Raw genomic sequence first — 26,176 nt, 5'->3', positions numbered from 1 at the left:
GGATACAGCTGTGGCATGAATGATGCTGGAGGGGCAGGGGGAGATTCGGCAGGGGGAACTGCGATAGGCTAGGATTAAAGAAGACGAAGAAGAATAAGAAGAAATCTGTCTCGTGAAAACAGCGCCAGTCTAAAGTGAATCTTTATTTAGAGTTCACTTCTGCTGTCCTATTGGACCTGTACCCCTGGCCCTGCCAATCACGTCGTGTCTCACACCCAATCACAATTTTCACCTTCGTCTTGTCAGGGGTTTGATCAACTCTAACCCCACAGATTCTAGCGATGTTAAATTGAAAATGGAATGGGATATCAGACAATGAGCAGCCACAAAACCTTGCCGCCTATCCCGAGCCGTTACCATGATGGTGGGCAGTAAGGCAGTGCCTGTTATGTCTGGGCATCGAAAAGAAACTTCCTTTATGATCATGGCTGTATCTTCAAGAGTGCTACATGTAGGCATATTCGTGGTTGAGTACTCAAGTGCATGGCTGCACTTTGAATCGAATCCCGGATCACGAACGGCAGTACCGGAATTTCCCTCGGACCCTTCTTCTTTTTCAACCCTGCAGGTTTTCTTTACAACTGGCAGCTGCATGCCTCAGCCAGCCTTCATCCAAACCGACCGAATATGGCACTTACTAGGTTTTTTCGGGCATCTCACCGCTAGTCGTGGTGTGGGCTAAGCTTTGAGTCCTTTCGGTTGTGCAGTTGAGCTGAAACCCTTACTTACCCTTTTTGGTCCTCCCAGGAACGTTTGTTGTTGGTTCCTCGTCACGTAAGGTACCGTGCAGCCGGCACGGCTTGCGCTTGTTATCGTCATGAGTCCCTACCTAGAGTACCGACCTACATAGAGCACTTTATGTGGAGTCCTGGTTAATTATATAAGTGAATTAAAGAAGTGCTACTCTACTGTATGTACTCATCGTGGCTATGCCTTTTCTTAGGGAGATCCATATGTACACTTTCATCTACGGAATACTCTACTCTATGTAACCTCTGCTCTGTCCCAACACCTTAGTAGCATCAGCAATTATATGTGGGTATCGCGATGCTGTTACCTACCATTCCTGACATCTCCCGGCACAGGGGAAATCCCAATTCACGCGTCTGCAGACGACATTGTCAATCATCTACATGCTTGAGGTCTACCCGCATCAGCAAAAGGGGTAATAAAAAAGAGAGAGGCTTCTGTAAGTGTTTTCCCTATCAAATAATACCTGCTAAAACAAGATCGCTTCCACGGTTTGTCCTTGTGCTTCAACTATCGGGGACCGGAAGGCAACTATGTGACGCTAAGAGAAGTTTACGTTCCTAGAATCTTTGAATCCATTTTTAACTATCCGTCAATCTGGCAGGGTTATGGATAGCCGGATACGGCACTCGATGTATGGAATTTGTCTGCTCTACGTGTAGGTTGGTAGGTGGTTACATGTAGTAACTATAACTGTAATCACAACGGATTGATCGTTAATTTTCCATCGTCCAACCTCGTATTCCGAGCCAGTCTTGGGTTGCTCTTATTGCAATAATGCAAATGCAAGGGTATTTCTAGGCCCCACGCCTTGCCTATGGTGCGAAAAGAAAAAGACTAAACATGCTGGAGATCTTGAAGCAACGTCACAGTGTCTCCATTAGGCGAGGCCCGTACACGGAATTGTGCAACTCTGCCAGCACCTGCTCTCAGTTTAGAATCCCACCCTAGACTCGTACTGTAGAACATGTAGGTACAGTGTACATACATACTTGCCCCATTGAGGTCGTCTTGATACACCGAGAGACAGTTGAGGTCTTACCCGTATGTGGACAAAGTAATTGTATCCATGTGTAAGAAGTTGCTTGTTAGTGGTATGTCAGTACTACCATGTGCCGAGGCTCAAGTCACGTTGTGTAGTGGGGAATTTTGCGTGGGTCGAAACCCCGCATACCCTCCTTTCTAGAACATTGGGACAGAACTCAAAATAACGACGCCCTATGCAATTGTCCTTTTGTTAGCTTGTGAATCAGATGCAATTATTCTTGAATTCAACTCTTGTCCAAATCCGATTTGAATAGCTGCCCAACTATTGGCATTAGCTCCTCTATATCGACAAATTTATCAACGTTCTCCCTATCTTACCGTTTATCAGATATTCCGCTAGGATGGATATAACCCCCGAGCTCTCAGAAACTCACTACTTCGAGACCAATCTACCACCGAGTACTCTAGCCGAACATACGGCGCTTGCAAATGCCTTTGTCAAGCAGCATCATGATGCAAAGCGACCTGTCGTTCTTCTCACTTCAGGCGGGACTACAGTGCCACTAGAGAACCAGACAGTACGCTTCATCGATAACTTTTCGGCCGGAACACGAGGAGCTACTTCAGCCGAGTATTTCCTCTCCCACGGCTATGCCGTGATCTTCCTACACCGACAATTCTCGCTCCTTCCGTTCTCTAGACATTATTCCCATTCGACAAACTGTTTCCTCGATTTCTTATCCGAATGGGGGCGCATCGGTGAGGACGAAGAGGATGGCGGGAAAGCCGAGCAGGCAGCAACCCCAGATGTAGTCGTGAAGGCCAAGTACCGGCAGGAAATGTTATCTGTGCTGAGGAAGTACCAGGAAGCCAAAAAAAAGAACCTACTTCTTCTACTGCCGTTCACGACCGTGACGAGTTATCTTTTTACATTGAAGGCATTGGCATGTGAGATGCAATGCTTGGGAAATGAGGCATTGTTCTACCTTGCAGCTGCTGTGTCGGACTTCTTCGTACCTCCCAGCAGGATGGCGGAACATAAAATTCAAAGTGGAGATATACCTTCATTAGGCAGTGACGGTTCTGGGGTTGGTGGTGGTGGTGGAAAGAAATTAATCGTTGATCTGGATCCTGTGCCAAAGTTTCTGAAAAGATTAGTGGAACAATGGGCTCCACAGGCAATGATTGTCTCTTTTAAGGTCCGCCCCCTCTTTGAAGAGAAGTAAATCTTTATAAAGATTAACATACTGATTTTATAAAAACAGCTGGAAACCGATCCCCAAATGCTCCTCTCAAAATGCAGACAAAGTCTTGAGCGTTACTCCCACCACCTTGTTATTGGAAATCTCCTCTCTACACGAAAACGCGAGGTCGTCTTTGTAGACCGAGAGGGCGTTGAGTGGATCCGTACACCAGACGCAGGCCAAGACTCAGAGGAGGTTGAGATTGAAAGTCTGATAGTTCCCGCTGTTATCCGAAAGCATCAAGAAATGCTTCAGAGACGGAAGACTGGCGATAAAAAATAGGCCTTAAAGATGGCCGAGACGCACTATACAAAGCAGGATACCATATAGCATTTGTTCAGTACAGTTTCTCTCCTCTATGAAGGGTATCGCCTAAACAAGCTACCACATCAGCGTTCATTTCTCTCTCTCATAGTACATATTACCGCTTTCCGATATCAAAGGTATTGGATATAAGCACATGTATCCATTGTTGCCCATCCGATTCCCACTGCAAATGCCCATCCGACGTGAGAATATTTGAGGGAAAGATGTGGTGGTACTATATCAACTGTAAAAATATATAGACATGTAAAGTACATGTATGTCTCTAATATCTCAACGAATATTGCTTTATATATGTTTGTGTGTATAGATGACTACGTATTTAGCCAGGAAGGTTGACTACAGGTAGGCTTACGACACTGTACTCCCGCTACGAATGAAAATGTCAACGAGTGATACTCTGTGATATACGACGCGCGTCTTGTCATGTTTAATTCGCATGGCGAACTGGGAATTGACTACGGTGCGCCTAATGATTATTATATTTAGAGTACATACATGTACTTCTCCTGTGCCGTCGCTTCCGCAGCACCTTAAAATGTGTTCATCTCTCTGTTTCTCCTCGGTATGCATTATACTTAGAGTACATATAGGCACATAAATCATACCTATATATCTTGAACTATCACTCGGTAATCGTTAGGCCATCATCAGCCCTAACTTCTATGTAAAGCGACGGCTTCCACCGTCAACTGAGACGACAAGCAGATACCTATTGCGAAAGTCGAATCGATCAGTCAAAAGAAATTTGTCCTTGGCAACGACTTCAATGTCTTGGGCACTCACTCCTAGGTTGGGATTCAGAACTGAAGAAGCAATCAAACCTCCCAGGGCGAAATAGGTAGCAAGGGTTCACGCACTTGTAACGACTGTGGCTTATATCGACTCATGCAGGTATGTGTAAACAAATCTCTTCATTCATGTCAGCTGCCATCTGCAGCCAATCCCCCACGTTATTTATCCCCAGAGCTTGTTCCTACGTGTAAGACTGGTAGATTACGGCTGATTCTTTTGGGCCGAATGATGTGTCAAGAGCATCATACCTGTGAGTTTGAAAAAAGAGTCTGAAGAGAAGGAACTTGCCAAGCGAGGGCTGTCCTGTCTCTTCGATGCGCCATTTGCCCCTTTTTCGTTGCTGTTAATACGAGGCGCTAATAATTCCCAAATCTCAACTAGCGCCACCATCAAGATTGTTAAGCCCCCACATTCCACACTACATGTATCAATGTGTTGCAAAACCCCATAGAGATCTGATCACCTGCTTAAAAGTACAGCCTTAACTTTGACCGGGATCACCGATTCAAAAAAACTCGATGATACCAAACTATCTTGATGGAACATTTTCTTATTTACTCGGGAATTAACGTTTCAGACCCGGTACCACGACCACAAGTACGTACTATAACTGTGTATAATGGAGGCATATACACTAAGGCTCAGTCTGCTACAAAGCTATGGAAATCTTGGGCATATTTGTTCCAAAAAACTGACCCTGGAAATGGGTCACCTCACTGCTGACCTGCGAGGGCTAAGTTGCACTCAGTTATGCCATAAGTTCTAGTGTAACCGTCAATAGGAAACGGCCTATCTCAGATTTGGCGTGACAGAAAGTTGACTGTACCACGTTTTATGCATGCACAAAACTTCCAACCTCTCAAATTTTCTTGGGAATGATCCAATTGATTTTTGGTGCTACATACATGGCCTCTGTTTGTTCGTCTGATGCATTGACGGTAAGCATTAACCCCTTTCACCTACCCGTTAATGTTTGCTCAATTCCAATCCATCAGTAATTGCAATAACCACCAAGAACGCCAGAACATTTTTAGGTCCTAAACAGCCTGAGTTGGACACGTACGGAAGATAGAATATGGTTAGGCAGTTGAAGATGACCTGTGTTATGCTAGGGCACGGCGAGATGAACTGCTCGCACCAACCCCGCCAGCCGGGCCACAGTTGTCATCAGGCATGCTAGTTACTATATCAGTATGCAGGCTACATACTAGAGTGTTTGCTCTGCTGCTATTTCACCAACAATTTATTTCAGATTCCGAGCACTCTTTCACCACATCGATCGGCCGCATCGCTCCCGCTCAATCAAGCTGTACTCCGATAATCGAGCCCGTTATCGGCCACTGTTTTTCGGAGGTACAAAGTACCTACGCAACTGAGGTATCGGCGGTTACTGATCGACCATGCACCCCGCCTCCTCTTTCATCGAAGATTATTACTGGTTGGAGATGGCGCTGCTGTGTTCAAAGTACTGCCTGTGGCTGTCTGTTTCTGGTGTTGGATATGGAACCAGGCAACTCGGTAAAGTCACCAATTTGAGTGTATATATCCCGGACCTTGATGTCTCAAAGCACGTGCACAATGACTGCTTCTTCCATAATGGGACGATATAAGTCCACCCGTGGCCGTATACCCGAAGAGGCATATGTATCAAACTGGTGCATTTGTCGGGTCTGGTCTACGGGTAATAATGCCGCTCTGGCGCCTGCAAGTATATTCGGTGGGCCCACGTAGGTACTCTACATGCTGCGGCGCGGCGTACGTTCACAACACAACGAGTGATCGTTTGTGATTTTGAGAGTTCAAACATTGGAAACAACAATCTTGCCTGATGGTACATAAAAAGCTTATGAGCGTGGTTTTTTTTCCATTCCGGATTTGCCGGACTAGATCAGATCCTGTAATGCTAGTATATAATGGCTGGGAGCACAAACCTGGTTATTTCCACAATACTAGATTAACTACCCGGAGACTCGGCATCTATTCTAGGATAATTCCCTCACCGAAGGGTATTCGGACCTCAAGCGTGATGTTTGTACTTTACACTCGAAAAATGGCTCTTATAACGTATTGCTTCAGGAGTTGATATTGTTAAAAAGCCAACTTTTTGGATACATTATACATTGGAGTAAGTCGGCCTTGTGTGCCTATTTTTTCACTGGTGCATGCGCAGATTCCTCAAAGAATTCTAGCCTAACAACCTTCAAGTTCAGAGTCTTTCCCATTTGGCACAATAGGTTCGGCTGGATCTATATCAATTCCAATACAATAGACTATTTCATCAAAGTTTATTCAATTAAGCATTTTATACGTTCAAAAGGGATCACGTACACGAAAGATTCCAAGTTCCTCTAGATATGATCGGCCGCGATGGTCCTGAATTCTTCGTATCTGCTAATATAAAATGAAGAAGTTTCGCGGATGGAGGATGCCGATTGGCCTAACGATACTGAACCTAGACATTAAACGGAATACAACGATAATAATCCATACCGGGACCTTCCAGTATGTATAATGATAGTGAATATCTAAACATACTACAACAGCTATAGTTTAGTTTCAAGCCCCTCCAAAGGAAAGAAATATCCCGTGTGCTTCCTTGGGTGGTCATCTGCACCGGCATCGGGATTTTCTTGAGTTAATACGGCGACCAATTCCTCTCAAAAAGGATTCCGGCCGGTTGGTAACAAACGGGACGGGAAATTTCTAATAAGCAAAATTACTGAATCTCTGGATCTTTGCTAGTCTAGTCCTCATCGTTCGCCAAATGATTTTAAAGCGGCTTCATGGTTTGTATAGATTCTATATAACCAACCACAATGCCTGGGACAGTCTAGCGGAGTTTCTGATGTGTGGAAGCTGCCTTCAACCGAGATATTTCCGGGACCTTCCTCATCCCGGAAAATACATGTTACCCTCCTCTAAGTTGATGCCCGACCCAGGTTTCTTTGGTGCCCGATTGACTCACCCTCCCAATCGCAAAGGTTTCAGGCCATATCTTTATTACCTTCGTCCCGTACCCGCTTGTTAGAAGAGTAATCCACAGATACACACAAAATGAACCCCTCCCCCATGACCAAAGCCTCTTACAAAACCCCCAACCCCTACGAAAGCCTCTTCGGCTACTCCCGCGCCGTCCGCAAAGGACCCTTCATCTTCGTCTCCGGCACAACCTCCATCATGCCCGACTCTGCCGGGGCGGTCCAGTACCCAGGCGATGCGTACCGGCAGACGGTTGTTGCGTTTCGGGAGTCGCTCAAGGCTGTTGAGGCGCTCGGCGGGACGAAGGAGGATGTGGTGAGGGTTCGCATGTTTGTCGCGAGTATGGACGAGTGCGATGAGGTGGGAAGGGGTATGAAGGAGGTGTTTGGTGCGGGCGAGTGGGCGGCGACAATGATTGCGGGTGCGGGATTTGTCAGGCAGGAGATTAGGGTGGAGGTGGAGGTGGATGCGGTGGTGGGGTAGTTAGGATAAGGCTGGGGGTTGGAATTAGGTGCGAGAAGGTTCAGTAAGCAGAAAGCAGTGCAGGTAGTGCTGTTAATTTAAAGTAGGTCTTTGGGGAACATTAATATTCGTGGAAAGCATCCGTGAGAATTTGGATCACCGAGGATCACTCAGCCCTCTAAGCACAACGGATCACTCAGTGTGCCGGATCATCAATACTCACCCAATACTCGTGCGCATCTCTCGTAGGTACATACGTTATTCGATGCTTCCCGGGGCAAGGTTTCCATTGCAATCAAATAATAAACAGGTGACAGGGTCTGCATGCGGCTCTGGTTGCGGGCCAATCATTGACGTCACTTTACAGGCATGTGGCTATATGTATCCAGTGTAGCTAATCCGGCCAAGCAATCAGGGAAAACCAAGCTTTTTACCCCGGACCTGTCACAATTCCTCAATGCCATGTACCGATGCCCGCCTACCTGGGCATTGGCAACCGAACCTCGAATCTCATGACGTTGACTGGATGGGGGGGATCGGTCTATCATGTATCTACAAGTAGCTATTGTCGGTGCCTAATTATACAAAAGGGAGTGGGGGCCTTGAAGGTCTCCTGTCCTGGGACCAGCAGAAAGTCTCTTGATCGATATAAGTTTCCTGCTGTGTTCTGGAGTCGTGCCCTCTTTGTTCAGTCCTACATACTCATATATAATCGGCCGTACCATCGACATGAACGACCCAGGCCTCGATGACCAGATTCAAGAGAACGCATGCGACGTAGCCCGGAAATATCACGAGAACCACACTCAAGGGCGGCGCCAGCAACAACAGCAGCAGCGTCACCGCAACAGTGGACACAAGCTCAACAAGTCTAATCGCGGTAGCTCCCGGGATAAAGAGGCCGACAGGGCGGAACAATTTGAAGAGGGGATGTTGGAGGACGGGGGGTTTGTACAACCACAATTGAGCATCATATGTGCTGCTTTTTTTTCTTTTTGGTTTTGCTGTGCGGGGCTGACAGTTGTTCTCTGTTCTGTACAGTCTAGATCTTTGCAATTGGTGGATCACGTCCACTGTTTTCCCACTGGTTGCGGGTGCGTTTGGCCCGTTGGCTAATTTGGCGTCCGTTTGTGCACTGGTGCAGGCCTGGAGGGTTTATGTTCCCCCCGGGGCGTCGGAGATACACGGTGACCGAGTAGCGGATCCGGCTTGGTTAGTACATGTAGTCGATGCCCGCCCCCGCCGGTACTATTTTTATCGCTCAATCGGGTCAGTTGGCTAATAATTGGTCCTCAAACTAGGCTCATCGGGATAAATGCGGTATCATTGGTTATGGCTGTGATTGCAAACATCTTTATTCTTATGACTTTTGCGCAGAGAATACGGTACCGGGTATCATTGCCTTTTACTATAACCCTCTGGTAAGCAGCTACAAGAGAAAAAAAACCTCTTAATATCCGTCCAAGTTAGTAGTCATTAGTTTGGTACTAAACCAATATCATCCAGGTATATCTCCTCAATACTCCTGATCAGTCTAGTAATAGCTGCACCCAAACTCCTCCAAGAAGACGCCCGTAAATCCTTCGCCTTCTCCCAATCCTACTACTACGGCATCATGGCCGCCGTACTGTACTTCATCATTGCGACCCTCCTCTTCACCAATTACTTCAACAGCACCGTAAAGAGGCGCTACCCCCCGTCATTCAGAGTGCTCACAATCCCGCAGCGCACTTTAATGCTACAGACTACCTCCCTGATGTTCTACGTCGGCCTCGGCGCGCTGGTGTTCTCAAAGATCGAGGGCTGGGAGTACGCCGACACAATATACTGGGCAGATTACACACTACTCACGGTCGGCCTGGGATCAGACTACCCGCTGCAACACACCGCCGCAAAGATCCTACTGATCCCGTATGCCGTGGGCGGCATTATTGTGCTGGGTCTCGTAGTTAGCAGCGTTAGGGGTATGGTGCTGGAGCGTGCAAAGATAAACATGAACCGCAGGGCGATTCAGAAGCAGCGACAGAAGTGGCTGAAGGAGCTCGAGGCGAACAAGAGGGATAATAATACCCGATCTGCAAACGAGCTGATCAAGGAAGAATTCGAGATTATGCGGAAGATTGAGAAAGCCGCAGAGTCGAAGGGGAAGTGGATGGCGCTGGTAACGTCGTCGATGGCGTTTTTGCTGGTATGGCTGGGTGGAGCCATGGTTTTTACATTCTCAGAGGTATGGGCCGGACCCTGTTATATATCATATTGATCCCCCCCCCCCCCCCCCAGCTTCTGGTAACCTGATATGGCTGACAATAAAAACATAAATCAGCGTACTCAACAATGGTCATACTTCGACTCGTTATACTTCTCCTACACCTCCCTCCTCACAATCGGCTACGGCGACTACTACCCGCAATCCAACTCCGGCAAGCCCTTCTTCGTCATCTGGTCCGTCATCGCCGTCCCCACAATGACCATCCTCATCTCCAACATGAGCGACACCGTCGTCCGCGCCGTCCGCGAAGGCACCCTCTGGATCGGGCAGAAAACCGTCCTCCCCGACGCCAAGCACCAGACCCTCTCCGAGAAGCGTGAGGAGACCGACAACGCCATCGAGCAGGTGCGCGACGCGATCCCGTGTTCGCCGAAACAGGTGTATAAGAGGGTCGCGGCGCAGATCCGGGAGATCTCCGGACACGTGGGGTGTGAGCCGCCAAAGAGATACACGTTTGATGAGTGGATCGAGTTCTTGGAGCTGCTGGAGCTCAAGTGGGAGAATGAGGGGTGGTGCTGGCTGGGGGATGAGGGACCGCTGATGAGTGGGTTGACGGAGGCGGAGTGGGTGCTGAGGGAGCTGTGTAGGAAGTTGGAAGAGGCGTTGTCTGCTTGATTCTGGGGAATGGTGTACGGGTGCATGGTTTTTTTTCTCTGTCTTTTTTTGAGGGTGTTGGGTTTGGAGTTTGTGTTTATTGGTAATTTTAGAGTTGGGTTTGGTTTTTGGTGTCTTACTTTTCCTTGGGAATTTAGCTACATTTGCATAGATATAGCGGTACTTCTTAAAGATCTCCATAGATACCGTCACTTACTGCTTCTTCTTCTTACCAGCCACACCCCAAGCCTTTTCGGTCTCTCTTCTCCCCCATGCAACACCCCGTAGATAACCCCCGGAAGGCCGGTGGTGGTCCCTACGCATTGTCTACTTCCAGAGGAACTTGACTGCAAGTATAATTAAGAGGTGGCGTGATGCGAGAGAAGGATGGGAATTGAATATGGATATGAGTCATGAGGATGAAACCATGGAATCACCTGCGAGTGATAACTCATGAAGTATTTTTTCCCCCCTTGTTTTTTTTGTTTAATTCATTAATTGTATGATGAAGTAGTTTATAAATATACCGAGTGCAACCCACACCAAGCCCCGCTTTGCGGGAAACGGGGCAGAAAAGTTAAAACCTGTTTCCAAAACTAGTAGGTCTTTGTATGATACTGTATCCTGTATTTAAGTGAAGGCCAGACAGACTTGCGTACATGTAGTATCTCTACATAACCACCGATTGCAAGCGTTCAGGTTCCTTCATTCCTCTCGATCCTGGGATGCAGATTCAAAAAGCAGAGCATCACGTGCATAGAAACCAAAAAAAAAAAAAAAAAAAAAAAAAAAAATTAACGTCGGAACTCTAGAGCAGATGAATATCTAGCTAACTGTCTAATTATAGAAAAAAAGGAACAAAAGAACAGAAGGTTATACTGGCAGCGACTTAGTTATTGCTAGAGAGCGCTACTACCCCCACCGTACCCCTGGTTTGAACCCAGGACCTGTACTGGGTAAACACAACCGCTCAGTGTCTAACCTGACAAGCAGTCCAACTACTACCACTACATAGACCACTCGCCCAGGCCATGGTGGATGCTGCGCTGGAAGTGGTACTTGAGCTTAGCGGTGCACTGTGCCAAGATGAAGCATAACTCCTAACCCTTCATCCATAATATTCGCCATACATCCCTACCGCTAGGCGCGCGAGCGACTTCCATTGTAATTAACATGTAAGCAGTAGACCTCTTCGTTTAGCCTGTAGTTCTAGAACTACCTGCTTGTGCTTGTGCAGGTGCTATACAATATCCTTCTGTATTTCTCTAGCTAGCGGTGCCTGAAGAAATGGCTGTCAAGTGAAAGTCAATATGTAGATACTAAGTCGAGTGATAATTGGCAGTATCCGCGGGCCCTAGGCTGTTGAATAGTAATCATAAGTCACTGCAATATTGCGGCTGTACTGTACTTGAAGGCCATTGGTCTAGATGTTTTATACTGCTAGCTTACACCCTGCATTGAGCCAGACACCCCGAAGTAACCACATGCGTTGGATCTCAGCCCATCACTCGTCTAGTTTGCTAATATATATAATGCATATACCCCCATCACAAGCCATCACTCGGCCCACAAATCCCCCCCTCTAGACACAACCTTCTACACACCAAGAACAGCAAGCAAAAAAAAACGAAGAAGAGGAGAGCAAAAAATACCATATAATCTACAAAAGTTAACTACCTACAACCCCCCCCCCTCCCCCTCTTTTCCTTTCCTCTCTACCCTTCAAACACCCCATGATTCAACTCGACGCCCAGCTCCTCCATCGCAACCCTCCTCATGCGCTCCTCGAGCCTCTCCTCGAAGCCCACGCCGCCCAGCAGCGCCTGCCGAACACGCCCATACCAGAACACGATGTCGAGTCCCAGCACCACAACCTTGAACACCAGGTGGCGCAGCCAGCCCTTAAAGAAGCCGTCGCCGCCCGTGGCAGCGGGGAAGCGGGTGAGTGAGCGCGAGGCCCAGAGGGCGATTATTTTGATGCGGTTGACGGGGGAGCCGAGGGCCCTATTGTTTGTTAGTAGTTTTATTTATGGGGTATAGAGGGGGAGGGGGAGGGGGACTGAACTGGTTATTCGCCTGCACGATCCTCATATTCCTCCCAATGAAGATCAGCTCCTTCGGCATCTTCTCCTGGTCCTCCAGGAACGCGCCCATCTTCTCGCGCATCTTGACATGCGCCGCAAACGCCGAGCCGCCACGCTCATGGGAGCCCTCCTCGCCGACAATGTCGGCGATGTCGTTGCTGCCGCCGGTATACGGGCGCAGCAGGGTAGCGCTCGCAAACAGGTCCGCATTGGCAATGCCCCACTGGCTCGCGACGCGCTGGATGGTGCCGTTATCGAACGTCATGAGCGCGCGCCAGAACTCGGCGTACTGGCGGCGGAACTCGGGCGTGGTGGAGATGTAGAGGCCGTGGTCGAGGAGGACGAGCTCCGGGCGGCCGGCGGGCGTGCGGCGGATGAGGATGTTGCCGGGGTGCGGGTCGCAGTGGAGGGAGCCGAACATGAACATTTGCGCGCAGAAGAGGTCGACCATGATCTGCATGATGTCGCGCTCGCGGAGCCCGAGGCCGTAGACGGTCTGGGGGGTGCCGGCGGGGGGCGGGCGGTACTTTTTGAGCGGCCCTTCGGAGAGGACTTGGTTGTAGGGGGTGGTGGGCGTGTGGCCGAGCCAGGCGGGGCTGCGGTAGGGGCCGGTGAGGAGCGGGCGGGCGGAGACGGGGACGCCGTCGATCCATTCGGTGACGAGGATGCGGCGTGTGCTGAGGTGCGGGTAGACGAGCGGGATGTGCACCTTGTTGCGCAGGCTGGGCTCGGAGAGGACAAAGTCGCGCATGAGAGTGGCGTTGTTGGCCTCGTTGATGAAGTCTGTTTCTTGGAAAAGGCGGGCAGAGATGTAAGGCGCAAAGTAGGAGAGCGGGAGGGCAAAGAGCTTCTCGGAGAAGAAGTAGGAGACTGATCTGGGGGGGGGGGGGGTGTCAGTGGATATATTGGAGAAGGGAAATTGGGGGGGGGGGGGGAGCTCTTGAGGGGAATGGGAGAGAACGGGGGCTGTCGGTGTGTAATATATCTATAGACAGAGACAGAGATATATTCAGACATATATGCAAATATATATGAAAAGAGGAACGAGAGCGGGCACTCGTACTCACTCAAACATCCACAGATCCAGCCCAACCTGTCTCTCGATCCACGGCTTCTGCACCTTGACGGCCACCCACTCGCCCGTCTTCAGCCTTGCCCTGTGGACCTGCGCAACACTCGCACTCCCAATCGCCTTCCTCTCCCACGTCCCAGGCATAAAGATGCGGTCCACCAGCTCGCCCGTGCCGTGCCTCACCTCGGGCAGATGCCCATACTCCTCCCTCAGCACCTTCTCCACCTCCTTCCACCCCGCCTGCGGCGTCTCGTCAAAGAACTGCGAAAACTTGGCCTGGAAGACGGGCGGCAGTACGGCGCTCTGCATGGCGATCGCCTGCCCCATCTTCTGGTATAGCCCGCCGTTTGTTAGGCACAGGTCTAGTAGGCGGTCCGCCGAGCGCTCGTGCAGGCGCGACAGCTGCCGCGACGACTTTGACGGCGCGAAGTTGATCTTGTAGTCCAGCGCGATGAGCGTGCATGTGCCGAGCGTGCGGAAGTTGCGCGTGAAGGTCGAGTAGTTGAGGAAGCGGTCCGCGAGGTAGAGCGTCGTCCCCAGCGCCGTCGTGTAGGCGAGGCGGCGGGCGTACTTGCGCAGCCGGGGAGAGGATTTCCGGGGAATGCGCGGCTTTCCGAGCGACTCTGGACTGGGCGGGACGAAGCCGGTGACTCGAGGGGTGCTGGCGGTGCTGCGGGCAGCGGTGAGGAGGCGGCGGGTGGGCGGTGGAGGGCGGCCGCGGAAGAGGAGCATGCTGGGCGGGTATGCTTCGGGGGATATCCTGTAGTGCTGTCTATGGGGGGGGGGGGGGTCCTCCTAATGTCGTGAGAATACCGGCTCCTCCTATCTGGTGGTGATTGGGCTGTTTGTGATATTGTCGATGTCGAGTGAAGTCGAAGTTGCAGGTCTCACTGCAATCGTCATCGCTTATCGATAAGGCATTTACCAAAACAGGTACAACTAATCATTGCCCAACCGCCATGCCTTCGCTTGCTCCCGCGCCTCACAGTTGATTCATCACACCGTTTGCGTGGTGATGATGATGGACTCGACGGCCTTTTGGGTAACCTTTGGTGGTCAATCTGCACCGCTGACACACCTCTTGGATTTTGTATTTACATAATTTGGTGAGCCACATGAAAGCAGCAAGTTCTGTCGAGCAGTGCACCCGGTACAGTAAATTAGAGAGACGAAGAGAGCCATCCCCCGCTACTGGCTGCTAATTGTCTGTGTTCACGTCTTAGTCTTCACTAGAAGTCCCAATATGAGCGTGGATAAATAGCAAAGTACTAGTAGTAGATCGAGCTCAGCTCAGCGATCAGCTATCGGCTTCCTTGTATGGGCTTGGCATTAAATATAGTTCTGAAGATTTCACAAGTGGTCGGTGTAGTTATTTCCTGGTGATCGATCTGATCTAGCACATAGGAGTCAAACGCAAGCCAGCTCCACCAGTTCCTGGCAAAGGGCGATCCACCACAACAGCTCGACAGATTGAAACGACATGGCCTGACTCTAGCCCTACCCACTTGCTTGTCCTCCACCTGCCCAGCCACACCCCACAAACCAAACCAGGAGAGGATTACAGCGCTGATCATAATCTTAGGGGTTGGATTTCAACCTGTGGATGTAGAGTACTCTGGATGCAATCTCCACCGTAGCGAGATCTGCGTTGTTTGCAGCAAGGGGCTCCTACCAAAGGGCCGGCCAGGTGTTGTGATCCACTCACTCACTTCTAATAATATCAATGATCGCTAAACAGGTCTTGGGTGGGGGCCTTGAGTGCTGGCTCGGCACTCGTCTCACAATTTCATGCATATAATATCATTTCCAATCCACGTAAATCTCCACAATTGCAATTACAACACTTCATATCATTAACCACTCCCCCCACACACAATCATAATCATAAACCCAACTATAGCATGTAGAGATACAAAGAAAATTAAAATCACCCGCAGAAGGAATCGCCAGGACATCCAACCGAAAGCCCATAGATCGATGGCCCCACGCCCGCAATCTCGGTGACGGCATTAATCACGCCCCCCAACCCTTCACCCGCAATCATCCCCGCCGCGATCGCATAGCACAGCAGATCAAAGCTGACGGCATTCTTCTTTGCCCAGAAGTAAGCCACCGTCGCGCCCGTCAGCATGGCCGTCGAGTACTGTGTCGCGGGCAGCACAAACGCCAGCCCCATCGCCATAAAGTTCGGCACGTACACCCTGTATCTCTCGCGGTGTCCGACCAGGTAGTTGTGCCGTAGAAGGACGACTATGATCGAAAGGACTGCAAGCAGGATCGAAAAGATACCCGATGACAGCGGAATCGGGATCTGGGGATCCGTCACTGCAACGGTGACGGCACGCCATGCAGACACACTCGGCGCCGAGAAGGAGCACCGCTCGGCATTGAGATCCAGAACGCAAGGGTAGGCCTTCATAAAGAGAATAAACATGCCAGGAGACATAAACATGGCGACGATACTCCCGATCGCCTGTGCATACCACTGAAGCTTCGGGGGTGTGCCCAGAAGGAAACCAACGCGAAAGTCAACCACAAGGTCAGTGGACTGCGAGGCAGCACCCGATGCGATAGCTCCGCCGATGAGGTTCATGCGCTGCGCGGTCTCTCTGGGGAAGCCGGCGCCGGATGTGGCACCGCCCATGATGAGTTGTGTTGCCTTTGCTGCCGTGGTGAGCGGTGTGGTGTCGGTAACACCGGTGCACTGGATTGCCAGGAACGCAAAGATAAACCCGAGGAGGACTGCCAGGATTGACATCCCGACATCGAGATGGTACTGAAGTCCAAGGATGATACAGGTTGCGATAATGATGAGTATAAGGCCTGGTCCCCACTGCCACAGCTGAACTTGGTCCTCCTCTGGTGCAGAGTCCTTGATGACATGTTCCGCCTTGATGTGGCTCTGTCTCTCCAAGAATGTGGAGGTCTTTCCCATCTTTTGAACGCCACTGTTCATGGCCATAGCAATACCCTTCCAGGCACTCTTGAGCGCAAACCAGATGAGCTTGTACTGAACACCGAGTTCGGCAAACGATGAGGCAATCATGACGAGAACACCAGGCCACAGAAGCCAGTATCTGGGTGATGGGTTGTGGATGGGGTCCTCGAGGTTGAAAGAGTAGAAGCTGACAAGGTCTTTCCATTTACCATACTCGGGGTCTGTGGGGCCATACCAGGCAACGCCGGACGCGAGACCGTTGTGAACAAGGCCGGGGCCAATGATACCTTAAACAGTTGGTTAGCGAAACATGCACATCAATCATTGATATCAGCTTTCACTCACCCCAAGCAAGTACAGACCCCGCGAAAAATGAGATTGCAGGATTCAACCCAACAAGCATGCCACTACCAATAAACGCAGGCGTGAATTCGTAAAGCCAGCCCCAATTCTCGACCGCAAGGGCTACACTGTTGTATCCAGACCATACATGGAACCAGCTGAAGAAGTGCCAATCCCACAGTATCCCAGGAATGTAAGCGGCAGCTACGCGGAAGCAGATACAGACGGCAAAAGTGATTGCGAGGGCGCGGGTTTTGGCCTTTGCATTGATTCCGCCCTGGCCGGTTATGGAGTGCATAGAAGCGATGGTCATGGCCGTTGCAGTCGCCGTAGGGAAGATGAGCTTGAGCTCGCGGGCGACGTAGATGATGAAGAACTTGCGTACTATTGGAATGTTAAGCATCCATAAATATAGTGAATACTAGTTTAGGAGGATAACCTACGTGGTGTAGCGAAGAACAGCCCATAATACGCCGACACAATAGTAAAAGTCAACAGTCTGGGAAAGTCCTTCACAGGGTCGTGTAGCAGATTCAACTGATACAGAGCCGGAATAGCAGAGATGAAGATTCCGCCCAGGCCTCCAGCAGCCGTGGCAGATGTTTGAACAATCGAGTTCTCTTTGGGTCCAAAGGAGCCCCCGAGAATGGGAAAGTTCTCCCCAAAAGTCTTGCTAAAAAAAGTCAAGATTGCGAATCCAAAAATAGCGCCGAAGAGGTTCGCTCCGAATGTCCATCCAGTTTTCAAACCTTTTTTACCATCAGTTTTCTTTTCTTTCGTTTTTCGTTTTCTATTTATAAGTATGAAGAGATGACGTACCGAGATACACATTCGAAGCATTGACTAAACCGCCTAAGATGCACCCAACCACAACCGCGCGCACAGTTAATATCCTATCACGGGGTTCGACTGGTGCGTTTGGGTCAACTGGGAATGGGACAAAAGGGTCGGTCTCGACTTCGTCCCCATGTTCGTCAGCTATACTTTCGGTATCATCTTTGATATCGACCTTTTCTTCGTAAGAGCTGGGGTCATGCTGAGAGGGCCGAGGGTACTCTTCGACCCCCCCAGTGATCTCGGGGCTGCTGCTAGTGGTCGCCATTGTTTTCTGACCGGGGACTCGATTTTTTCTGAATCGAGGGACGGGATATCGAAAGAAGGGGAGCGGAGGATGCGAGCCTCTTATATCTACAGAGCGGGTTTGTGCTCTTCCCCCCCGCGCAACCATCACCTAGGTACTACTTCCACTTTATCGTGATCAGGTGTGTGTGTTACGATATGGTAGCTGTATGTTATCAATACTACATTTGAATAGCCATTGGTTAACGCACTAGACCATTTCAAACTGCTATCTTCGCCTCCCCAAAATCTAATGTCCTTCCCCACACAGAGAGGAAAAGCTGAACCCACCGATATCACAAGCAACCCTTGCTAGTTGGCTGACAAGCAATGGCTATAGAAAGTGTTGAAACGTAGATAGCAGCACTTCCACCCCTTGCAGCCATCCTGATGCCACATTATCTCGTGTGCGTGCGTGTATAGATGCAGCAGGTACCAGGTAGCTTGAGCGGCTTCAGCACGAAAAACCGTCAGGAGCTCCCAAGTGTCCCACAGGCGAACCATCATAATCATCATGTTAATGGAAGTAATCACTGAACAAATGGAAGTAATCCTGTGGCTTCAAATCATTAATCCTCAAACCGGCCCACCAGAGAGAAAGAATGAGAGGGAGAGAATGCGTGCAATTAACAAAAAAGATCTTCTGTTTCAATACCACTCCGTCCCCACCATCGGACATGTTCCCCTTTTGGCATCCATCTGCCTTTAATTGGAAGCTCAAGTGGAGACGTAGTGAAGTCAGTAAGCAGTAAGTAGCCAATTACCCGATGCTGTCCTTTCCTAGACCCAGCACTGTCTCTCGCAACATGTGCCAGGAGGCCTGGTGTAAAGTAGGTACGTTGTGAATCCTATGGCTCCTGTTTATCACTCTCGTTTGAACTTCCCAGTAGGTCCTGGTGCAAGCACATAATAATACAACGATCCAATCAATCTCAGTTATGAGGTGGCCCCCTGCAGTGGGTAGATCATCGAAGTAATCCTCGAATCACGACCGAGTATCCGTTATTGCGGGGCTCCCGAATTGGAAGGTGGGCTGTTACTACTCGACCCCGACGATTGCCGCACGGGAAGGGCAGGTACGGATATTAGTGAGATTCGTTAATCTACACATACGTTATGATGGATCCACTGGGCGGCTGTACAACATTGTGGCTAAACCAAGCTTCTGACCGCATACAAGCGAGCAGTTTTCCTACTGTTCCGCGCACCCCCGCACTCGCACGCGCAATTCAATAGGTTCGAAATCTTATGCTCACTTCGACTGGATGGTTCCCGCTCTACCTTGTCCTTGTCCCTGCGTGTTCTTTTGGCATGCCGGTAGCTGGATGTATTTTTGGGAGATTTCATCATCACTGCCGTTCGGTCCCAGTCTCAGAGGAAAGGAAGCAACAATATCACCACCATGGAGACAACCCCAACGTATCCATCTAGGTAGAAATATAATTTTGCCATCACCAAAATATTTACGTCTATATTTTTTTATATACCACTGGATAATCAGCCAATCCTTCGGAAGAAACCAAAACACCTCCCACGCAACATGATATGTGCCCCACAGCCAAGCCATGTAGCTAAGTGGATAGGCATCACATACAACCTCTCACACGCGGTTATTAAAGCTTAACGATCTATACCCAGAATATACACCTGTCACACCTTCCGTCCATCGGGCCTACAGGGAAAACTTCCTTCGGTCGCCTCCGACATCGACTCTTACTTTTTCAACGGGCCCTCCCAGTCCCCGATGTGTTTGGAGATAAGCTTCGCGGCTTGCTCGGGTGTATGCTGTCTTCCTAGCGCCTCGACGAAATCTCCTTCAGGATCTAGATAATGATGGGCTCACTCAGATTCTCCCTCCAGAAGAGAGAGAAAAAGGGTCAACCCCGTTACGTCAGCTTTGCCTCTCTCTCAGGTATTGATTGAAAGGCAGAACAAGCGATCGGGTAGAGATAAGAGGAAGCTAGTAAAATATCCTTGGATATGTGATCACTAGTGCGATCCTCCTGCCTCGGCATCGCGGCCAGATTATGAAGCGCTCCATTTTGGTTCTCCATGTGATGAAAGTGGCGGGGGTTATTAAAATTGATAATGAGAAAAAAATCGCAATACGATCATAATAATTGATCATAGATTTGAGAGTTTCGCGAAGCTCGATGCTTCGGAATACCCATGAACATCTCGAAATAAAGATGTGGGGTGTCTGCATTGCATTCGCAAAACGGGTTGACGAAAGCTCAAGGGGCTGGAAACATACCCATAAGATAAAAGTAGATAGAGTGGTCTACAAGATAATCTTGGCCTGGTTTGATATCAGGTGGCGTGGAAAAATATACACGATATGATTTGCAGGTTTGCTTGATTTGGTCGTATGTCCCTGGTAGAGTTTTGATGCGGTTAGAACCGGCGAAAACAGTTTCCCTAGGACTCCCGCAATCAAGCGATAGACCTTAGGGACCAACTGACTGCATTGACGAGTAATAATTACCTGTCAGTCCAACGATATCAGGGTGGAATTCGGCCAGGTATTCCTTCATCTATCAAATCCACTCATCAGTAATCAATCAATGATGATAGCAGCTATTATCATTTGAAGGTGTAGTTCTAAATAAATTGTTCGCACTCACCACTGGGGGAGTATCTCGAGCAGGATCGCAAGTAATAAAAATTGGTGTCATAACGTTCCCTTTGCTCTTTTTAACCACTGCCATAAATATAGTTAGTAACAGCCTAACAAGATTAAGATAGTATGTTCCCCGGGGATGGAATATATGGAAGAATAAAACTTAAAATGAGAGAAAAAACTAAAAAAAAAAAAAAACTTGCACATCATTTCAAACTTTTGAATTTGAACTCAAGAGCTAGGGAAATAGAAGAAAACAAGGGCTATAAACTCCAAAATGATAATTAAGGCGATCCCCGGGATAATCAGGAGCAACTGTAATTGAAATTGCAAGTGTTATACCGGCAACCGGGCGCATCAGATGTTCAGGTAAGATTTTTTAATTTTCAAAAGAGGTTGATCAATATCATCAATTGGGCAGGTCGCTCGCAACAAACGCCAATAGGTAACAAATGAAGATTTCGGTGATAAATGGTTTATCCCAAGGGAGAACCTTGGTTCAATGGATAATAGACTCAAGAAATCCAACTTACAATCGATCATTTCTGCCATTTTATCCAATTCCTCGGGACATATATCTGGGCAACGTGTGAAGCCAAAGTAGACCTACGAGCCTCTATATTAGCCAGTCTTCCATAAGGAGTTCCACTCAACCCGACCAGGTTCAGCTAAATATTTGACTAGCAACGCACCAACATAAACTTTCCCCTCCAGTCCTCATCCTTCCTCTCTTTCCCTTCGTGGTCGACCAAATTTAATGGGCCTCCAACCTTTGGCTTCCCAACTCCTTTTGACATTTCTGCTATTCTCTTACGTTCCATTCTCTCCTTCTCTGTGCGGAAATAGAATGTCAATCCGACACCAGAAAGGAGAAAAAGAAGCCCGGCTTTCCATGAGAAAGGCTATGTAAAGCATTGATCAGTCAGCTGTGTGGCGGCAATGAGGTATTGAACAGAAATGGGAATAGGAAAGGGAGCTTACCCCACTGCGATAACGAGATTTAGCCTCCTCGACCGTTTTAAATCTTCTAACAGCAGAAGAGTGGAATCCCGCTGGTGTTGCTGGCTGGCGAGGTATGGCTCTTAATCTAGGAGGTGTGAGACATTGCAATGACATAGGTCCCCGGGAAGCGAAGATTTTTCTCCCGGAGCCTGCAAATGTAGACTGCAGAAGGCGGGCTGAGGATACGGTAGACATCTGGTTTGTATTCGCTGTTGGGAACGCTGAAACGGCGAGAACAAATATTATGGAGATTCTGACGTCGTTGATTGTGCTCAAATGTCACAGCTGTAAGTTGGTTAGCTGGGCCAAGCCGCACATAAATCTTGGCATCAGGTTGTGCCACCGAAATGCAGGGACTGATGCTCCATGGCCCGAGCTTTGATTCATAGCATCCAACGATCTCTCAAGCTCTACTACCGCGCAAACGAAAACGAGAACAAATTTTTATCTAAAGGATATAACCATGAACGCAGGTCGTGAGAAAAAAACATTCGAATCCTTCCATTCTCATTCAAAAGGATTTATTCTTGGGCCAGATGAACTGCAAAAACATGCTGTCCGTTGAATAGAATGACTAAATTCTGTTTGCATGCCTTCACCTATTACTATATGCTCATGATAATTGGAAGATCCCTTGGAGACATAAAATCACTAGGGCGAACTACTGCCAAATGATTTCAAGCAACTACATATGCAACGAACATGGTATCGGTACCATATAGCCCTGCAATTCGCCTTAATACCAGTATCCAGGGAAGCACACAACGGCCCTAGCTATCATGAACAACCGGGTGCTAAATAAAGCCAACAATCCCTTGAAAAACTTTCTCAATTCGTTTCACCGGATTTTTAATTCAAAGTACCCAGTGCCCTTAGCGATTTGGGCGTATACCAATTGGTCCGGTAAGTAACAGTCTTATGACGATTAACTAGATTTCGAAGAACTGTATGCCGAACTCTTGCCATAGCCGCGTCCCTCTACTGATTTACCAGGTCTATTATGCGTGCGCGGGGGGTTTGGGGGGGGCGAATCGCTTGAAGCTTAAAACCTCGGGAAGTTCGTGATACCGAGTGGTCTCACCTACTGTCATCGGGATACCTAGGGGCACTGGAAAGGCTACTGAATTTGGTACGTGTCTTCAGCACATAAATACCTAGCTCTCTTTTCTAGGGTGAACGTTTTCGGGAAAGTCTTGTGTGGTATTTGAGATGGTAATTCTAGCTTTTGCAATGCCTGCCCCGCTAAAGCTATAAAACATAGTTCGTACGAAAAACAACCCTAATACGAATCGCAAAGAAACCGACTTCTGTGCAATGGGAAGTACATAACAGCAAAACAGAGGATCCAAACCACTCGAGAGAAAAAGATATCATAAAAAACAGATTACAGACAGATGATAGTCCAAATAAAACCACCCAAGGATGACCATAAATTCATTCCCTCAACACCGGAGCATCTCTTAGTGCGCCATCACAGCCCAAACTATATCCTTCAGCTAGGTGCGAAGATCCCTCTTGCCATAGCGGGTAGCTTTCTTCTTTTCGGCGACCGTCGACAGGCGAAACAGTCGTACCCGCATCGCTGATGAGATACAACTTCGAATACCGTGCATTTGGGGCCATTCCTACACGCCGTGGATTTGTTGATATAGGAATCGCCACAGGTATATATGGAGAGTGTGAAATAACACATTATTTCTGATGTTTAGCGAGGAGGGATCGTGTCTGTTTGAATATGACTGGAATATGAGATTATTCGCTTTCCTTTCCCTGCATGGGCTTGAAGATCGATATCACGGGAGAGCGTGTGAGAGCGTGGATTGAACACGATGAGATTTTGACAGAGGCTCGGCCGTCTATCTTCAGGCTAAGGAGTTGAAGGAAGCCTCGAGGTTCTTATAACTTACAAACTACACTCTTATCAACACTAAAGAAAACCCCCCTCACCTCCGCTTTTCACGTGTACGTGTATCCAGATAATGCGTTTTTGCTTCTTTCCCGGAGATGATAAGGCTGATATGAGTACTCTAAGCTATTATGCATGATTAACGGGTACTTGCTTATATTGAGCATGAGATACATGATTTAGTTGATGTTTGCACACGTATCTTACGATCTAAACTGGAATTCCCCATGGAATAAAGCATCACTTCTTCCGAGGAAAGAAAATCAATAATCGGTAAATAAACAACTTAGTTTAGGGGGGAATTTATCGCTGATTGTGAGAAAAGCTTATTCTACTGAATGTACGTAGCAGCAGTCTAGGGCGTACAGCATTACTCGAGTGCGGATACCAGCGCATATTCACAGAGCATATACACACATAACATACACGTAGAACTAACGATGCAGCACACATCCTCATCTATCCTGGTAACATTCAGCTCATAATAGCAAAAATCGACATTCATCCTTCTACACTGGCTCCAGATCCACCCGTAAGAATTTTTAACCTGCATATTACGTGTAATATCGATCGAGATATAACATACGGTTTTGTCAAATTCTCCGGATTTGCATCAGAGAACGCTTTCGTTTGAAACTCTGTGGGCCTCACCGTTAGATGAGAAAATCTCCGAGCAAGGGGTACATATGATGAGAAGAGTCTAGTTAATTCAGGAGGGTCTAGATTCATCCATTAGTTACCGAGTGATTTTTCTTTCTTGCTCTTAACTCCCGAAATCTGACTGCAAGCACGGAATGAATGATATTTGCCCTTACAGATCACCGTTCAGTCCCAATTAATTGATCTACAGTACTCAAGATCTAAGCTAAGCTTTGTGTGCCTAGACATCAATCACTACATGTAAACACACACACGGACGCGCTTCATACATACATACATACATACCTGCACGAGCCACCCCCACCACACCTGCTAGGTATATGTTTCAGTTTGGAAAAAACCTGGGAAAATAAGCTTATTATCATTATTTGGTAGCGAACTTAGCACCTACTACCGAAAAGTAAGACAACAAACAAGATGTGTGGCTCGCAGGAGCTCAAGAGAGAGAAAAAAAATCAGAAAGGACATAATCAAAATTTATCTTGGTTTTGACCGAAGATCAAATCTGAAGAGGTATGTGCGAAATAGAAAACTGACAATTTACAGCTTACGAACGCCAGGCTCGTGAAAAAAAAAAAAAAGAATTTAAGGAAAGAAGAAAGAATGGAAAGAAAAAACCCTATCGGACACATTACCGCCCACAAAAACTACCTAAATCAACCCAAACAAAAACACCCGTGTACGCAATAAATTAAAAAGACATTGAGAAAACATAAGATACGGACATTAACACATTAGTTTACCAATGAAAAGGACGGAATCGTTTAGCGACTGGTGGACCTTTTGAATACATCTGATATCTTTCTTTTTAGCGTTCCAGCTTTCTCGATGGAACTAAGAGATGCCTTTCTCAATCGGCTCCCCCGTTTTGCCGAACTTGGCATAAAATCGGATGGTTCCTGTTTGATATGTTCGGCTTGCTGTTTTATAGACAATAACTGTAATTGATAATCTATCTCGACCATCGAGTAGGGCTGTCGTAAAAAGGAGTATAGGTCAATCTCCTCTTGATCGTTATCAAGTGAGGTCCTGTTGGAGCATGCCGAAGGAGGTGGTGTTGGGGGGGAACAATGCGAATGGCCATAAGAATTAAGTGGGGGGAACTGGTATAGCTGAGTTTCGACAGTCATATCTCTCGGGGAACATGGTGCTTGGTTATTACAGAATGCTTGGTGTGGGTAGCTAGGTGCTTCGCAAAATGAGCATGTAGGTGACCATGGCTCAAGAATTTTCTAAATTATTTAAGTAATGAGTATATTCAAAAGAAGGAAATAAAAGAACTAACCTTGGGCGTATCTTCCAGATTGGAGAACTTGGTGTCTTCCACGTTTTCCATACTCCACCATGTTTGGGCACTTCCCATTGCAGCACATACACCAAGCTCTTTGAGGCTAGTACTGAGTTCAAATACTGGGATCTCTCCATTTTCCTCGTTATATAACATAGGTAAGATAGAAGGTGATGCCACGAGAGGTGTTGGAGGGGGCGCGCGAGGAATCTGGTAGGCAACATTGCCAAACAACTGGTTGCACGAAGGGAAGTTATCTCTCAAGGGGCATATCCATTCTGATGATGGACCCGACAAAGAGCTGCATCTGCTGGATTCATAGTGGGAAAGATCGCTATTATCCTCCCTGTCAAGGATTGGTATCAGATCATCATCGTATATCGATGCAGAAAGGGCGTCCAGGTCATTCTCGAAATCTCCGGGAAAGTTTGAGTATTGTTGATATTCAGTAGCCATTTCAAAGATATAAGACGAAATTGGAGGAGAGAAAAGATTTAATGAAGATAGATGTGTGTGCGGGAGCTTTGCTTCTGGGAAGTGTGAGTTGAAGATGTTTTTGTCAAGAGAAAGGTGAGGGTTTAACTTTATAGCTTTTTGTAATGTCCACCTTTCTCACATCTCACATCCATCTTGTTTATCTCCCCGGAGTATGCAAGGATCTCCGATCCATTTGGCATGCAGCTCTCCCACCTATCGTGTGGGTGGGCCTCTTTGATGATATTGGCTTCCGCCACTATGGCC

General features: G+C 48.0%; 8 protein-coding genes across 8 annotated transcripts; 4 read left to right on the top strand and 4 right to left on the bottom strand.

Annotated features, from left to right (window-relative positions):
* Positions 1–2,138: 2,138 nt before the first annotated feature.
* Positions 2,139–3,263, top strand: H6S33_000201 (uncharacterized protein; the record flags this gene model as incomplete). Its single annotated transcript, XM_044831553.1, has 2 exons — positions 2,139–2,936; positions 3,003–3,263. The coding sequence occupies 2 exons, from the start codon at positions 2,139–2,141 to the stop codon at positions 3,261–3,263; spliced, it is 1,059 nt and encodes a 352-aa protein (XP_044699760.1).
* A 3,891-nt stretch (positions 3,264–7,154) lies between these two features.
* On the top strand, positions 7,155–7,562 carry H6S33_000200 (uncharacterized protein; the record flags this gene model as incomplete). The annotated part of the gene is made up of 1 exon (XM_044831552.1): positions 7,155–7,562. The coding sequence occupies one exon, from the start codon at positions 7,155–7,157 to the stop codon at positions 7,560–7,562; it is 408 nt and encodes a 135-aa protein (XP_044699759.1).
* A 708-nt stretch (positions 7,563–8,270) lies between these two features.
* H6S33_000199 (uncharacterized protein) lies at positions 8,271–10,425 on the top strand (the record flags this gene model as incomplete). Its single annotated transcript, XM_044831549.1, has 5 exons — positions 8,271–8,488; positions 8,583–8,753; positions 8,843–8,962; positions 9,048–9,768; positions 9,865–10,425. 5 exons carry the CDS (start codon positions 8,271–8,273, stop codon positions 10,423–10,425), a joined length of 1,791 nt encoding a protein of 596 aa, XP_044699758.1.
* Positions 10,426–12,119: 1,694 nt separating this feature from the next.
* On the bottom strand, positions 12,120–14,292 carry H6S33_000198 (uncharacterized protein; the record flags this gene model as incomplete). The annotated part of the gene is made up of 3 exons (XM_044831548.1): positions 12,120–12,408; positions 12,470–13,363; positions 13,556–14,292. 3 exons carry the CDS (start codon positions 14,290–14,292, stop codon positions 12,120–12,122), a joined length of 1,920 nt encoding a protein of 639 aa, XP_044699757.1.
* Positions 14,293–15,487: 1,195 nt separating this feature from the next.
* Positions 15,488–17,942, bottom strand: H6S33_000197 (uncharacterized protein; the record flags this gene model as incomplete). The annotated part of the gene is made up of 4 exons (XM_044831547.1): positions 15,488–16,785; positions 16,844–17,224; positions 17,284–17,589; positions 17,660–17,942. The coding sequence occupies 4 exons, from the start codon at positions 17,940–17,942 to the stop codon at positions 15,488–15,490; spliced, it is 2,268 nt and encodes a 755-aa protein (XP_044699756.1).
* A 2,464-nt stretch (positions 17,943–20,406) lies between these two features.
* Positions 20,407–21,776, bottom strand: H6S33_000196 (uncharacterized protein; the record flags this gene model as incomplete). The annotated part of the gene is made up of 5 exons (XM_044831546.1): positions 20,407–20,493; positions 20,584–20,660; positions 21,113–21,185; positions 21,272–21,481; positions 21,561–21,776. The coding sequence occupies 5 exons, from the start codon at positions 21,774–21,776 to the stop codon at positions 20,407–20,409; spliced, it is 663 nt and encodes a 220-aa protein (XP_044699755.1).
* A 584-nt stretch (positions 21,777–22,360) lies between these two features.
* Positions 22,361–24,551, top strand: H6S33_000195 (uncharacterized protein; the record flags this gene model as incomplete). Its single annotated transcript, XM_044831545.1, has 13 exons — positions 22,361–22,484; positions 22,575–22,596; positions 22,685–22,710; positions 22,843–22,902; positions 23,141–23,245; positions 23,515–23,543; positions 23,614–23,633; positions 23,726–23,760; positions 23,813–23,827; positions 23,934–24,019; positions 24,276–24,310; positions 24,372–24,463; positions 24,523–24,551. 13 exons carry the CDS (start codon positions 22,361–22,363, stop codon positions 24,549–24,551), a joined length of 678 nt encoding a protein of 225 aa, XP_044699754.1.
* A 360-nt stretch (positions 24,552–24,911) lies between these two features.
* Positions 24,912–25,891, bottom strand: H6S33_000194 (uncharacterized protein; the record flags this gene model as incomplete). The annotated part of the gene is made up of 2 exons (XM_044831544.1): positions 24,912–25,379; positions 25,433–25,891. 2 exons carry the CDS (start codon positions 25,889–25,891, stop codon positions 24,912–24,914), a joined length of 927 nt encoding a protein of 308 aa, XP_044699753.1.
* Positions 25,892–26,176: the final 285 nt, after the last annotated feature.

Source organism: Morchella sextelata (assembly GCF_020137385.1).
Source record: "Morchella sextelata strain SCLS chromosome Unknown scls_1, whole genome shotgun sequence".
Taxonomy (NCBI): Eukaryota; Fungi; Ascomycota; class Pezizomycetes; order Pezizales; family Morchellaceae; genus Morchella; species Morchella sextelata.
Note: the sequence above shows the minus strand (reverse complement) of the source record. Positions and strands in the feature narration are given on the sequence as shown.